Source organism: Tachyglossus aculeatus, unplaced genomic scaffold (genome assembly GCF_015852505.1).
Source record: "Tachyglossus aculeatus isolate mTacAcu1 unplaced genomic scaffold, mTacAcu1.pri SUPER_34, whole genome shotgun sequence".
NCBI classification, from domain to species: Eukaryota; Metazoa; Chordata; class Mammalia; order Monotremata; family Tachyglossidae; genus Tachyglossus; species Tachyglossus aculeatus.
The window spans coordinates 4,208,188-4,221,763 of NW_024044839.1; the positions used below are offsets into that span (position 1 = coordinate 4,208,188).

Sequence of the window (13,576 nt, forward strand, 5' to 3'; positions counted from 1 at the left end):
CTGTCTCTACATGTTGCCAACTTGGACTTCCCAAGCGCTTAGTCCAGTGCTCTGCACACAGTAAGCGCTCAATAAATACGATTGATGATGACGATGATCATTATTATTATTATTCTCTGGGCCTCAGTGACCTCACCTGCAAAATGGGGACGGAGACTGGGAGCGCCCCGGGGGCCCACCTGATCACCTTGTAGCCTCCCCAGCGCTTAGAACAGTGCTTTGCACATAGTAAGCGCTTAATAAATGCCGTTATTATTATATACAAGACGGCCCCTCACCGAAGCAAAGCTCCGTACTAAGCGCTTGGGAAGAGGAGAAGCAGCCATGGCAGAGCTGCCCCAAGTCTCGCCCTTTGTGCCTGCCGCCACCCCTCTGGACTGTGAGCTTGGCGAGGGCGGGGCACCTGATTACTGTCCTAGCGTCCTCTCCCGAGCGTTTAGTACAGCGCTCCGCACTCAGCAAGCGCTCCATACGGCTGAACGAGTCCTCGATGGGGCGGAGGACCCCGGTCGGCCCTCGGACCTACCCTGTCGTCGGACGGGGGCATCCTCCCAGCTCCTGCGGCGGTCGACGCTCCCGGCCTTGGGGTTCAGCAGCACGTACTTGCTTTTGAGCGCCTCCAGCTGATAGGAGAAGCCCTTACTGGCCGGCTCGAACTCGATCCTCTGGAGCAGCACCTTCTTGGCGGAAGAGGCCAGGAGCCTGCCCAGCTCGGCGGCGTCGGCCGAGTCCTTCCGGCCGGGCTTCAGGGCTTCCCTCAGCTTGTCCACTATGGGCATGGTGCATCGCTGCGAGGGGACGGCAAGCGGCGGGTCGGCGGGCGGCGGGGGGCTTAACCCCACCCGGCCAACGGGGTGGGCCCGCTGCTACGGCCTCCACAGTGGGCACACTCATTCACTCACTCGTATTTACTGAGCGCCTCCTGTGTGCGCAGCACTGGACTGAGCGCTTGGGAAGCCCAAGTTGCCACCCTAGAGAGACGGTCATCATCATCCTCCGGATGATTAGACGGTGAGCCCGCTGTTGGGTAGGGACTGTCTCTATGCGTTGCCAATTTGGACTTCCCAAGCGCTTAGTACAGTGCTCTGCACATAGTAAGCGCTCAATAAATACGATTGATGATGATCCTCCAGGAGGCCTTCCCAGACTGAGCCCCTTCCTTCCTCTCCCCCTCGTCCCCCCCCTCCATCCCCCCCATCTTACCTCCTTCCCTTCCCCACAGCACCTGTATATATGTTTGTACATATTTATTACTCTATTTATTTATTTTATTTGTACATATCTATTCTATTTATTTTATTTTGTTAGTATGTTTGGTTTTGTTCTCTGTCTCCCCCTTTTAGACCGGGAGCCCACTGGTGGGTAGGGACTGTCTCTATATGTTGCCAATTTGGACTTCCCAAGCGCTTAGTACAGTGCTCTGCACATAGTAAGCGCTCAATAAATACGATTGATGATGATGATGATCCTCCAGGAGGCCTTCCCAGACTGAGCCCCTTCCTTCCTCTCCCCCTCGTCCCCCTCTCCATCCCCCCCCATCTTACCTCCTTCCCTTCCCCACAGCACCTGTATATATGTTTGCACATATTTATTACTCTATTTATTTTACTTGTACATATCTATTCTATTTATTTTATTTTGTTAGTATGTTTGGTTTTGTTCTCTGTCTCCCCCTTTTAGACTGTGAGCCCACTGGTGGGTAGGGACTGTCTCTAGATGTTGCCAATTTGTACTTCCCAAGCGCTTAGTACAGTGCTCTGCACATAGTAAGCGCTCAATAAATACGATTGATGATGATGATGATGATCAATCGTATTTAGAGAAGCAGCGTGGCTCAGTGGAAAGAGCCCGGGCTTTGGAGTCAGGGGTCAGGGGTTCGAATCCCGGCTCCGCCACAGGTCTGCTGTGTGACCTTGGGCCAGTCACTTCACTTCTCTGAGCCTCAGTTCCCTCATCTGTAAAATGGGGATTAAGACTGTGAGCCCCACGTGGGCCAACCTGATCATTTTGTATCCCCCCAAGCGCTTAGAACAGTGCTTTGCACGTAGAAAGCGCTTCACAAATGCCAACATTATTATTATTATTATTATTTATTGAGCGCTTACTTTGTGCACAGCACTGGACTGAGCGCTTGGGAAGTCCAAGTTGCCACCAGAGAGAGACGGTCATCATCATCATCATCATCAATCGTATTTATGGAGCGCTTACTTTGTGCACAGCACTGAACTAAGCGCTTGGGAAGCCCAAGTCGCCAACATCTAGAGACGGTCCCTACCCAACAGCGGGCTCACAGTCTAAAAGGGGGGAGACGGACAACAAAAGATATTCACAAAATAAAATAAATAGAATATGTACTATTTATTTATTTATTTTACTTGTACATATCTATTCTATTTATTTTATTCTGTTACTATGTTTGGTTTTGTTCTCTGTCTCCCCCTTTTAGACTGTGAGCCCACTGTTGGGTAGGGACTGTCTCTATATGTTGCCAATTTGTACTTCCCAAGCGCTTAGTACAGTGCTGTGCACACAGTAAGAGCTCAATAAATACGATTGATGATGATGATGATGTACAAGTAAAATAAAGTAATAGATATGTACAAACATCTATCCATATATATAGGTGCTGTGGGGAGGGGAAGGAGGTAAGGCGGGGGGATGTGGAGGGGGAGAGGAAGGAGGGGGCTCAGTCTGGCAAACGAGCAACGAGCTTAAACGCTTAGTACAGTGCTTTGCACATAAGCAGCAGCGTGGCTCAGTGGAAAGAGCCCGGGCTTTGGAGTCGGAGGTCATGGGTTCCAATCCCGGCTCCGCCAACTGTCAGCTGTGTGACTGTGGGCAAGTCACTTCACTTCTCCGGGCCTCAGTTCCCTCATCTGGAAAATGGGGATGGAGACTGTGAGCCCCCCATGGGACAACCTGCTCACCTTGTAACCCCCCAGCGCTTAGAACAGTGCTTTGCACATAGTAAGCACTTAATAAATGCCATCATTATTATTAAGAAGCGCTCAATAAATTCGGCTGAATTGAATCGAGCAGGACTGGAAGCTCCTTGGGGGCAGAGGGAGAGTTTACCCAGCGCTTAGAGCAGTGCTCTGCACATAGTAAGCGCTTAATAAATGCCATCGTATTATTATTATTGACAATACTACCATTCACTGCAATTTGATTTATAAAATTAACTTTCCTTTTTCTTAGATACTAGCACACTGTTCTCCTGTAAGCGGCCTACAAAAGGGCCAAAGCGGTTCAGTCTGGAGAAATTTTGTTAATGATGCGCACCCGGCTTTATTTCTATTTATTCTGATGACTCGACACCTGCCCACCTGTTTTGTGGTGTTGTCCGTCTCCCCCTTCTAGACTGTGAGCCCGCTGTTGGGTAGGGACCGTCTATGTTGCCGACTTGTACTCCCCAAGCGCTCAGTACAGTGCTCTGCACATAGTAAGCGCTTAATAAATGCCCTCGTATTATTATTATTGACAATACTACCATTCACTGCAATTTGATTTATAAAATTAACTTTCCTTTTTCTTAGATACTAGCACACTGTTCTCCTGTAAGCAGCCTACAAAAGGGTGAAAGCGGTTCAGTCTGGAGAAATTTTGTTAATGATGCGCATCCAGCTTTATTTCTATTTATTCTGATGACTTGACACCTGCCCACATGTTTTGAGTTGTTGTCCGTCTCCCCCTTCTAGACTGTGAGCCTGCTGTTGGGTAGGGACTGTCTCTATATGTTGCCAACTTGTACTCCCCAAGCGCTCAGTACAGTGCTCTGCACACAGTAAGCGCTCAATAATATGATTTAATGAAATAAATGATAACGATGAGGGAGCTGAGGCCCAGAGACGTGAAGCGGAAGGTCACAGAGCAGAAAAACGGTGGAGCCGGGATTTGGGCCGAGCCTGGGCTCTCTCCACGAGGCACGCTGCTCCTCAGGACACCCATCCCATAGTGGCTTCCGGTCATTCAATCGTATTTATTGAGCGCTTACTGTGTGCAGAGCACTGTACTAAGCGCTTGGGAAGTACACGGTGGCAACATATAGAGGCGGGCAGCCTCTGTGGGTCAATCCATCAATCCAGAGTATTTACTGAGCGCTTACTGTGTGCAGCGCACTGTACTAAGTGCTTAGTTTATTGAGCGCTTACTGTGTGCAGAGCACTGTACTAAGTGCTTAGTACAGTGCTCTGCACACAGTAAGCGCTCAATAAATACGATTGATGATTGATTGATTGGGGAGGAGCCACTCCAACACAATTGGCAGACACGTTCCCCGTCCACAACGAGCTCACAATCTAGAGGTCAAGACTACGCTTTCCCATGGCTTAGTAGTGACCCACCCACGTGAGAGCCCCCAGTTTTGGGGTGGGGGTCCCGCACGAAAGGGGGGGTGGGGGCACAAACCCCCACAGCCTCACCTTGGCGGGGGGTCAAATCCGGGGCCGGTTCGCAGAAGGGGAAGGCCCTTCGTCGTCCTGCGTCCTTCGAGGCGGCAGCTCCTCTACCTCCGTCTGCCCAGTTGGCACAGCTGCCGGAAGGAGAGAACGTCACCCATCCGATAATAATAATAATAATGGCATTTATTAAGCGCCTACTATGTGCAAAGCACTGTTCTAAGCGCTGGGGAGGTTACAAGGTGACCAGGTTATCCCACGGGGGGCTCGCAGTCTTCATCCCCATTTTCCATATGAGGGAACTGAGGCCCAGAGAAGCGAAGTGACTTGCCCAAGGACACACAGCTGACAAGTGGAGGAGCCAGGATTTGAACCCATGACCTCTGACTCCAAAGCCCGGGCTCTCTGCCACTGAGCCACGCTGCTTCTGCTGCCCTTCGCCGCTTCGCACAAGCATTTGTCAGGAACCCGCTGGGTCCCTCACACTACCGGGGGTTTGGGGTGCACCGCACAATCAATCAATCAATCGTATTTATTGAGCGCTTACTGTGTGCAGAGCACTGTACTAAGCGCTTGGGAAGTACAAGTACAAGTGCCTGACATCCCCTGCTTACGGGGAGCTTAGGCTGTCGGGGGATGGACAGGGACTGAATCAATCAATCAATCAATCATATTTATTGAGCGCTGTGTGCACAGCACTGTACTAAGCGCTTGGGAAGTACAAGCACAAGTGCCTGACGTCCCCTGCTTATGGGGAGCTTAGGCTGTCGGGGGATGGACGGGGACTGAATCAATCAATCAATCAATCGTATTTATTGAGCGCTTACTGTGTGCAGAGCACTGTACTAAGCGCTTGGGAAGTACAAGCACAAGTGCCCGACATCCCCTGCTTACGGGGAGCTTAGGCTGTCGGGGGATGGACGAGGACTGAATCAATCAATCGTATTTATTGAGCGTTTACTGTGTGCAGAGCACTGTACTAAGCGCTTGGGAAGTACAAGCACAAGTTCCTGACATCCCCTGCTTACAGGGAGCTTAGGCTCTGTCGGGGAGGGACAGGGACTGAATCAATCAATCAATCAATCGTATTTATTGCGTGCTTACTGTGTGCAGAGCACTGTACTAAGCGCTTGGGAAGTACGAGGTGGCAACATATAGAGAGTCCCTACCCAACAGTGGGTTCACAGTCTAGAAACAACACTGTTCTAAGCGCTGGGGAGGTTACAAGGTGATGAGGTTGTCCCATGGGAGGCTCCCAGTCTTCATCCCCATTTTCCCGATGAGGAAACTGAGGCCCAGAGAAGTGAAGTGACTTGCCCAAAGTCACCCAGCTGACAGTTGGCGGAGCCAGGATTCGAACCCATGACCTGCGACTCCCAACCCCGGGATCTTGTCCCTAAGCCTCGCTGGTTATTCACCGTCGCCGCCGGGGCTGAATGGTCCTGGAGGCAAAAAGGGGGAGCCCTGGAAGTGAGAGGTGCAGATCGGTGGGGAGGCGGCAACCGGTGAGCCCACTGTTGGGTAGGGACTGTCTCTATATGTTGCCAATTTGTACTTCCCAAGCGCTTAGTACAGTGCTCTGCACATAGTAAGCGCTTAATAAATACGATTGATGATGATGATGATGATCTGGCACTACTGTTTCCCTGGCCCGGTCACCGGGAAGGCCACTGAGACCCTGAGAGTCAAACCTGTGGCTAGTACAGGTGTGTTCCTGGCTAGTACCTAGAATCAATTGTACTTATTGAGCACTCACTGGACGCAGAGCACCGTACGACGCACTTGGGAGAATCCAACGTAACATCATCATCATCAATCGTATTTATTGAGCGCTTACTGTGTGCAGAGCACTGGACTAAGCACTTGGGAAGTACAAATTGGCAACATATAGAGACAGTCCCTACCCAACAGTGGGCTCACAGTCTAAAAGGGGGAGACAGAGAACAAAACCAAACATACTAACAAAATAAATAGAATAGATATGTACAAGTAAAATAAATAAATAGAGTAATAAATCTGTACAAACATATATACATATATACAGGTGCTGTGGGGAAGGGAAGGAGGTAAGATGGGGGGGATGGAGAGGGGGACGAGGGGGAAGAGTTGGCAGACACATTCCCTGTCCACAACGAGCTTAGAGTGGAAAGGGTGACATTGACATTAATATGATGGAGTGAGTAGAGCACGGGCCTGGGGGTTTTAATCACGTCTCTGCCCCCCCGTCTGCTGTGTGACTTTGGACAAGTCACTTCACTTCTCTGGGCCTCAGGTCCCTCATCTGGAAAATGGAGGATTGAGACTGAGAGCCCCACGTGCTACAGGGACTGTGTCTAACCCAATTTGCTTGTAATCACCCCAATGCTTAGTACAGCACCTAGCACCTAGTAAGTGTCATGGGTTCTAATCCCGGCTCCACCACTTGTCAGCTGTGTGACTTTGGGCAGGTCACTTCACTTCTCTGGGCCTCAGGTCCCTCATCTGGAAAATGGGGGATTGAGACTGAGAGCCCCGTGCGGGACAGGGACTGTGTAGCCCGATTTGCTTGTAATCACCCCAATGCTTAGTACACCACCTAGTAAGTGTCATGGGTTCTAATCCCGGCTCCACCACTTGTCAGCTGTGTGACTTTGGGCAAGTCACTTCACTTCCCTGGGCCTCAGGTTCCTCATCTGGAAAATGGGGGATTGAGACTGCGAGCCCCACGTGGGACAGGGACTGTGTCTAACCCGATTTGCCTGTAATCACCCCAATGCTTAGTACAGCGCCTAGCAAGTGTCATGGGTTCTAATCCCGGCTCCACCACTTGTCAGCTGTGTGACTTTGGGCAAGTCACTTCACATCCCTGGCCCTCAGGTCCCGCATCTGTAAAATGGGGATGAAGATGGTGAGCCCCCCATGGGACAACCTTATCACCTTGTAACCTCCCCAGTGCTTAGAACAGTGCTTTGCACAGTAAGTGCTTAAATACTATTATTATTATTATTATTAATAATAAAAAGGGGATGAAGACTATGAGCCCCACGAGGGACAGCCTGATCATCTTGTATCCCCCTCCAGCACTTAGAACAGTGCTTGGCACTTAGCACTTAACAAATACTATTATCATTAATAATAACAATAATAATAAAAAGGGGATGAAGACTGTGAGCCGCACGAGGGACAGCCCGATTACCTTGAATGTCCCCCAGCGCTTAGAACAGTGCTTGGCACATAGTAAATGCTTAAAAAATACCATCATCATTATTACCTTGTAACCTCCCCAGCACTTAGAAGAGCTTTGCACATAGTAAGCGCCTAACAAATACCATCATCATTATCGTTATTATTAATAAGATGGGGATGAAGACTGTGAGCCCCTGGGGTGCCAACCTGATTAGCTTGTATCTCTTCCAGCGCTTAGAACAGTGCTTGGCACACAGTAAGCACTTAATACCATCACCATCATTATTATTACTATTATTATTAATAAAATTGGGGTAAAGACTGTAAGCCCCACGAGGGACAGCCTGATTACCTTGAACGTCCCCCAGCGCTTAGAACAGCGCTTGGCACATAATAAGCGCTTAACAAATACCATCATTATTATCATTATTACCTTGTGTCTACCCCACTGCTTAGCACATCATAAGTGCTTAACAAATACCATCATTATAATCACTATTTTTATTAATAAAATGGGTCTGAAGACTGAGCCCCATGAGGGACAGCCTGATTACCTTGTATGTCCCTCAGTGCTTAGAACAGTGCTTGGCACATAGTAAACGCTTAATACTATAATTATTAAAATGGGGATGAAGACTGAGCCCCACGTGGGACAACCCGATTACCTTGTATCTATTCCACCGCTTAGAACAAGAACAGTGCTTGGCAAATAAGAGCTTAACAAATACCATCATTACTACTATTATTATTATTAATAAAATGGAGATGAAGGTTGTGAGCCCCACGTGGGTCAACCTGATTACCTTGTATCCACCCCACCGCTTAGAACAGTGCTTGGCAAATAATAAGAGCTTAACAAATACCATCACTATTACTATTATTATTATTAATAAAATGGGGATAAAGATTGTGAGCCCCACGTGGGACAACCTGATTACCTTGTATCTACCCCGGCGCTTAGAACAGTGCTTGGCAAATAATAAGAGCTTAACAAATACCATCATCATTATTACTATTATTATTATTAATAAAATGGGGATGAAGATTGTGAGCCCCACGTGGGACAACGTGATTACCTTGTATCTACCCCGGCGCTTAGAACAGTGCTTGGCACATAATAAGAGCTTAATACCATCATTATTAATAAAATGGGGATGAAGTGAGTCCCACGTGGGACAACCTGATTACCTTGTCTCTACCCCACCGCTTAGAACAGTGCTTGGCACATAATAAGAGCTTAACAAATACCATCATTATTAATTATATGGGGATGAAGATTGTGAGTCCCACGTGGGACAACCTGATTACCTTGTATCTACTCCACCGCTTAGAACAGTCCTTGGCAAATAAGAGCTTAACAAATACCATCATTACTACTATTACTATTATTATTAATAAAATGGGGATGAAGATTGTAAGCCCCACGTGGGACAACCTGATTACCTTGTAATACCCCACCGCTTAGAACAGTGCTTGGCACATAATAAGAGCTTAATACCATCATTATTAATAAAATGGGGATGAAGTGGGTCCCACGTGGGACAACCTGATTACCTTGTCTCTAGCCCACTGCTTAGAACAGTGCTTGGCACATAATAAGCACTTAACAAATACTATCATTATTAATTATATGGGGATGAAGATTGTGAGTCCCACGTGGGTCAACCTGATTACTTTGTATCCACCCCACCGCTTAGAACAGTGCTTGGCAAATAAGAGTTTAACAAATACCATCATTACTACTATTACTATTATTATTAATAAAATGGGGATGAAGATTGTAAGCCCCACGTGGGACAACCTGATTACCTTGTAATACCCCAGCGCTTAGAACAGTGCTTGGCACATAATAAGAGCTTAATACCCTCATTATTAATAAAATGGGGATGAAGATTGTGAGCCCCACGTGGGTCAACCTGATTATCCTGTATCCACCTCACCTCTTAGAACAGTGCTTGGCAAATAATAAGAGCTTAACAAATACCATCATTATTACTATTATTATTATTATTAATAAAATGGGGATGAAAATTGTGAGCCCCACGTGGGACAACCTGATTACCTTGTATCTACCCCGGTGCTTAGAACAGTGCTTGGCACATAATAAGAGCTTAATACCCTCATTATTAATAAAATGGGGGTGAAGTGAGTCCCACGTGGGACAACCTGATTACCTTGTCTCTACCCCACCGCTTAGAACAGTGCTTGGCAAATAATAAGAGCTTAACAAATACCACCATTACTACTATTATTATTGTTAATAAAACGGGGATGAAGATTGTAAGCCCCACGTGGGACAACCTGATTACCTTGTAATACCCCACCGCTTAGAACAGTGCTTGGCACAAAATAAGAGCTTAATACCACCATTATTAATAAAATGGGGATAAAGTGAATCCCATGTGGGACAACCTGATTACCTTGTCTCTACCCCACCGCTTAGAACAGTGCTTGGCACTTAATAAGGGCTTAACAAATACCGTCATTATTAATTACATGGGGATGAAGATTGTGAGTCCCACGTGGGACAACCTGATTACCTTGTCTCTACCCCACCGCTTAGAACAGTGCTTGGCACATAAGAACTTAGCAAATACCATCAATACTACTAGTATTGTTATTATTAATAAAATGGGGATGAAGATTGAGAGTCCCACGTGGGACCTGATTACCTTGTATCCACCCCACCGCTTAGAACAGTGCTTGGCACATAATAAGAGCTTAATACCATCATTATTAATAAAATGGGGATAAAGTGAGTCCCACGTGGGATAACCTGATTACCTTGTCTCTACCCCACTGCTTAGAACAGTGCTCGGCACATAATAAGAGCTTAACAAATACCATCATTACTACTATTATTATTAATAAAAAGGGGGTGAAGATTGTAAGCCCCACCTGGGACAACCTGACTACGTCGTAATACCCCACCGCTTAGAACAGTGCTTGGCACATAAGAGCTTAATACAATCATTATTAATAAAATGGGGATAAAGTGAGTCCCACGTGGGACAACCTGATTACCTTGTCTCTACCCCACCGCTTAGAACAGTGTTTGGCACACAAGAAGAGCTTAACAAATACCATCATTATTAATTACACGGGGATGAAGATTGTGAGTCCCACGTGGGCCAACCTGATTACCTTGTATCTACTCCACCGCTTAGAACAGTGCTTGGCAAATAATAAGAGCTTAACAAATACCACCATTACTACTATTATTATTGTTAATAAAATGGGGATGAAGATTGTAAGCCCCACGTGGGACAACCTGATTACCTTGTAATACCCCACCGCTTAGAACAGTGCTTGGCACATAATAAGAGCTTAACACCATCATTACTAATAAAATGGGGATGAAGTGAGTCCCACGTAGGACAACCTGATTACCTTGTATCCACCCCACCGCTTAGAACAGTACTTGGCACATAATAAGAGCTTAATACCATCATTATTAACAAAATGGGGATGAAGTGAGTCCCACTTGGGACAACCTGATTACCTTGTCTCTACCCCACCGCTTAGAACAGTGCTTGGCACATAATAAGAGCTTAAGACCATCATTATTAATAAAATGGGAATAAAGTGAGTCCCACGTGGGACAACCTGATTACCCTGTCTCTACCCCATCGCTTAGAACAGTGCTTGGCACATAATAAGAGCTTAAGACCATCATTATTAATAAAATGGGAATAAAGTGAGTCCCACGTGGGACAACCTGATTACCTTGTCTCTACCCCACCGCTTAGAACAGTGCTTGGCACATAATAAGAGCTTAACAAATACCATCATTATTAATTACATGGGGATGAAGATTGTAAACCCCACGTGGGACAACCTGATTACCTTGTAATACCCCACTGCTTAGAACAGTGATTGGCACATAATAACAGCTTAAAAAATACCATCATTATTATCATTAATAAAATGGGGATGAAGATTGTGAGCCCCACGTGGGACAACCTGATTACCCTGTAATACCCCACCGCTTAGAACAGTGCTTGGCACACAATAAGAGCTTAATACCATCATTATTAATAAAATGGGGATGAAGTGCGTCTCACGTGGGACAACCTGATTACCCTGTCTCTACCCCACCGCTTAGAACAGTGCTTGGCACATAATAAGAGCTTAATACCATCATTATTAACAAAATGGGGATGAAGTGAGTCCCACGTGGGACAACCTGATTACCCTGTCTCTACCCCACCGCTTAGAACAGTGCTTGGCACATAATAAGAGCTTAACAAATACCATCATTATTAATTACACGGGGATGAAAATTGTGAGTCCCACGTGGGACAACCTGATTACCTTGTATCTACTCCACCGCTTGACAAATAATAAGAACTTAACAAACATCATCATTACCACTATTATTATTGTTGTTGATAAAATGGGGGTGAAGATTGTAAGCCCCACGTGGGACAACCACATTATCTGGTAATACCCCACCGCTTAGAACAGTGCTTGGCACATAATAACAGCTTAAAAAATGCCATCATTATTATCATTAATAAAATGGGGATGAAGATTGTGAGCCCCACGTGGGACAACCTGATTACCTTGTATCTACCCCGGCGCTTAGAACAGTGCTTGGCACATAGTAAGCGCTTAGGAAGCATTATTACTATGATTATTATTACTATTATTATTACTATTATTATTATGGTTAATAATTCCAATTTCCCTGTAACCCCACCAGGCTCCCAACCTACCAGAGGAGGGCTAGGCCGGGCCCCGGCCGCCGGGCCCCATCCGGGCCTCCTAAGCCACCTCCCCCACGTGTCCGAGGGGGCCCTTAAAAGGGCCACGGCCCTCACCGCCCTCGCTGCCATACACCACATGCCGTGGCCCCTTTAAGGGGCGGCCCCCCGCCCCGCCCTCCCGCTCGCGCATGCGCCGTCGCCCCCCTCCCGCTCCCCGCGTCAGCCGGCCCTGCCGCAGAGCACGTGACCCTCCCGCGCAGGCGCGCGGCCCCTCCTCTCGCCCCACCGCGAAGTCATTCATTCAATCGCATTTATTGAGCGCTTATTGGGTGCAGAGCGCCGTACTAAGCGCTTGGGAAGTACGATCAATCAATCAATCGTATTTATTGAGCGCTTACTGGGTGCAGAGCGCTGTACTAAGCGCTTGGGAAGTCCAAGTTGGCAACATAGACAGTCCCTACCCAACAGTGGGCTCACAGTCTAAAAGGGGGAGACAGAGAACAAAACCAAATATACTAACAAAATAAAATAAATAGAATAGATATGTACAAGTAAAATAGAGTAATAAATATATACAAACATATATATTCATTCATTCAATCGTATTTATTGAGCGCTCATTGGGTGCGTGGCTCAGTGGAAAGAGCCCGGGCTTTGGAGTCGGAGGTCATGGGTTCAAACCCCAGTTCTCTGCCAATTGTCAGCTGTGTGACTTTGGGCAAGTCACTTAACTTCTCTGTGCCTCAGTTCCCTCATCTGTAAAATGGGGACGAGGATTGGGAGCCCCACGTGGGACCTGATCACCTTGTAACCTCCCCTGTGCTTAGAACGTGCTTTGCACATAGTAAGTGCTTAATAAATGCCATTATTATTATTATTATTACTAAGCGCTTGGGAAGTACAAGTCGGCAACAGGTCGAGATGGTCCCTACCCAACGGCGGGCTCACAGTCTAGAAGGGGGAGACGGACAACAAAACATCTTAACAAAATAAAATAAGTAGAGTAATAAATACGTACAAACATATATACATGTATACAAGGGCTGTGGGGGGGGGGAAGGAGGTAAGGCGGGGGGAGGGGCTCATTTAGACTGTGAGCCCACTGTTGGGTAGGGACTGTCTCTAGATGTTGCCAACTTGATCTTCCCAAGCGCTTAATACAGTGCTCCGCACGTAATAAGCGCTCAATAAACACGATTGATTGGGAAGGCCTCGGGACATGTGACCCTCCCGCGCAGGCGCACGGCCCCTCCTCCCCCCCCACCGCGGAGTCCCGCAGGGCAGGTGACGCTTCCGCGCAGGCGC

The 13,576-nt window shown here is 47.3% G+C and overlaps 1 protein-coding gene across 1 annotated transcript in view; it reads right to left on the reverse strand.

The window, feature by feature from the left end:
- The window catches only part of USP36 (ubiquitin specific peptidase 36), a 53,122-nt gene extending 40,822 nt beyond the window's left edge, over positions 1-12,300 (reverse strand). The window contains 3 exon segments of the mRNA XM_038742063.1: positions 527-788; positions 4,422-4,531; positions 12,281-12,300. Of these exon segments, the coding sequence (XP_038597991.1) occupies positions 527-779 (253 nt within the window). The 5' untranslated portion in view covers positions 780-788; positions 4,422-4,531; positions 12,281-12,300.
- Between the last annotated feature and the right edge of the window lie 1,276 nt (positions 12,301-13,576).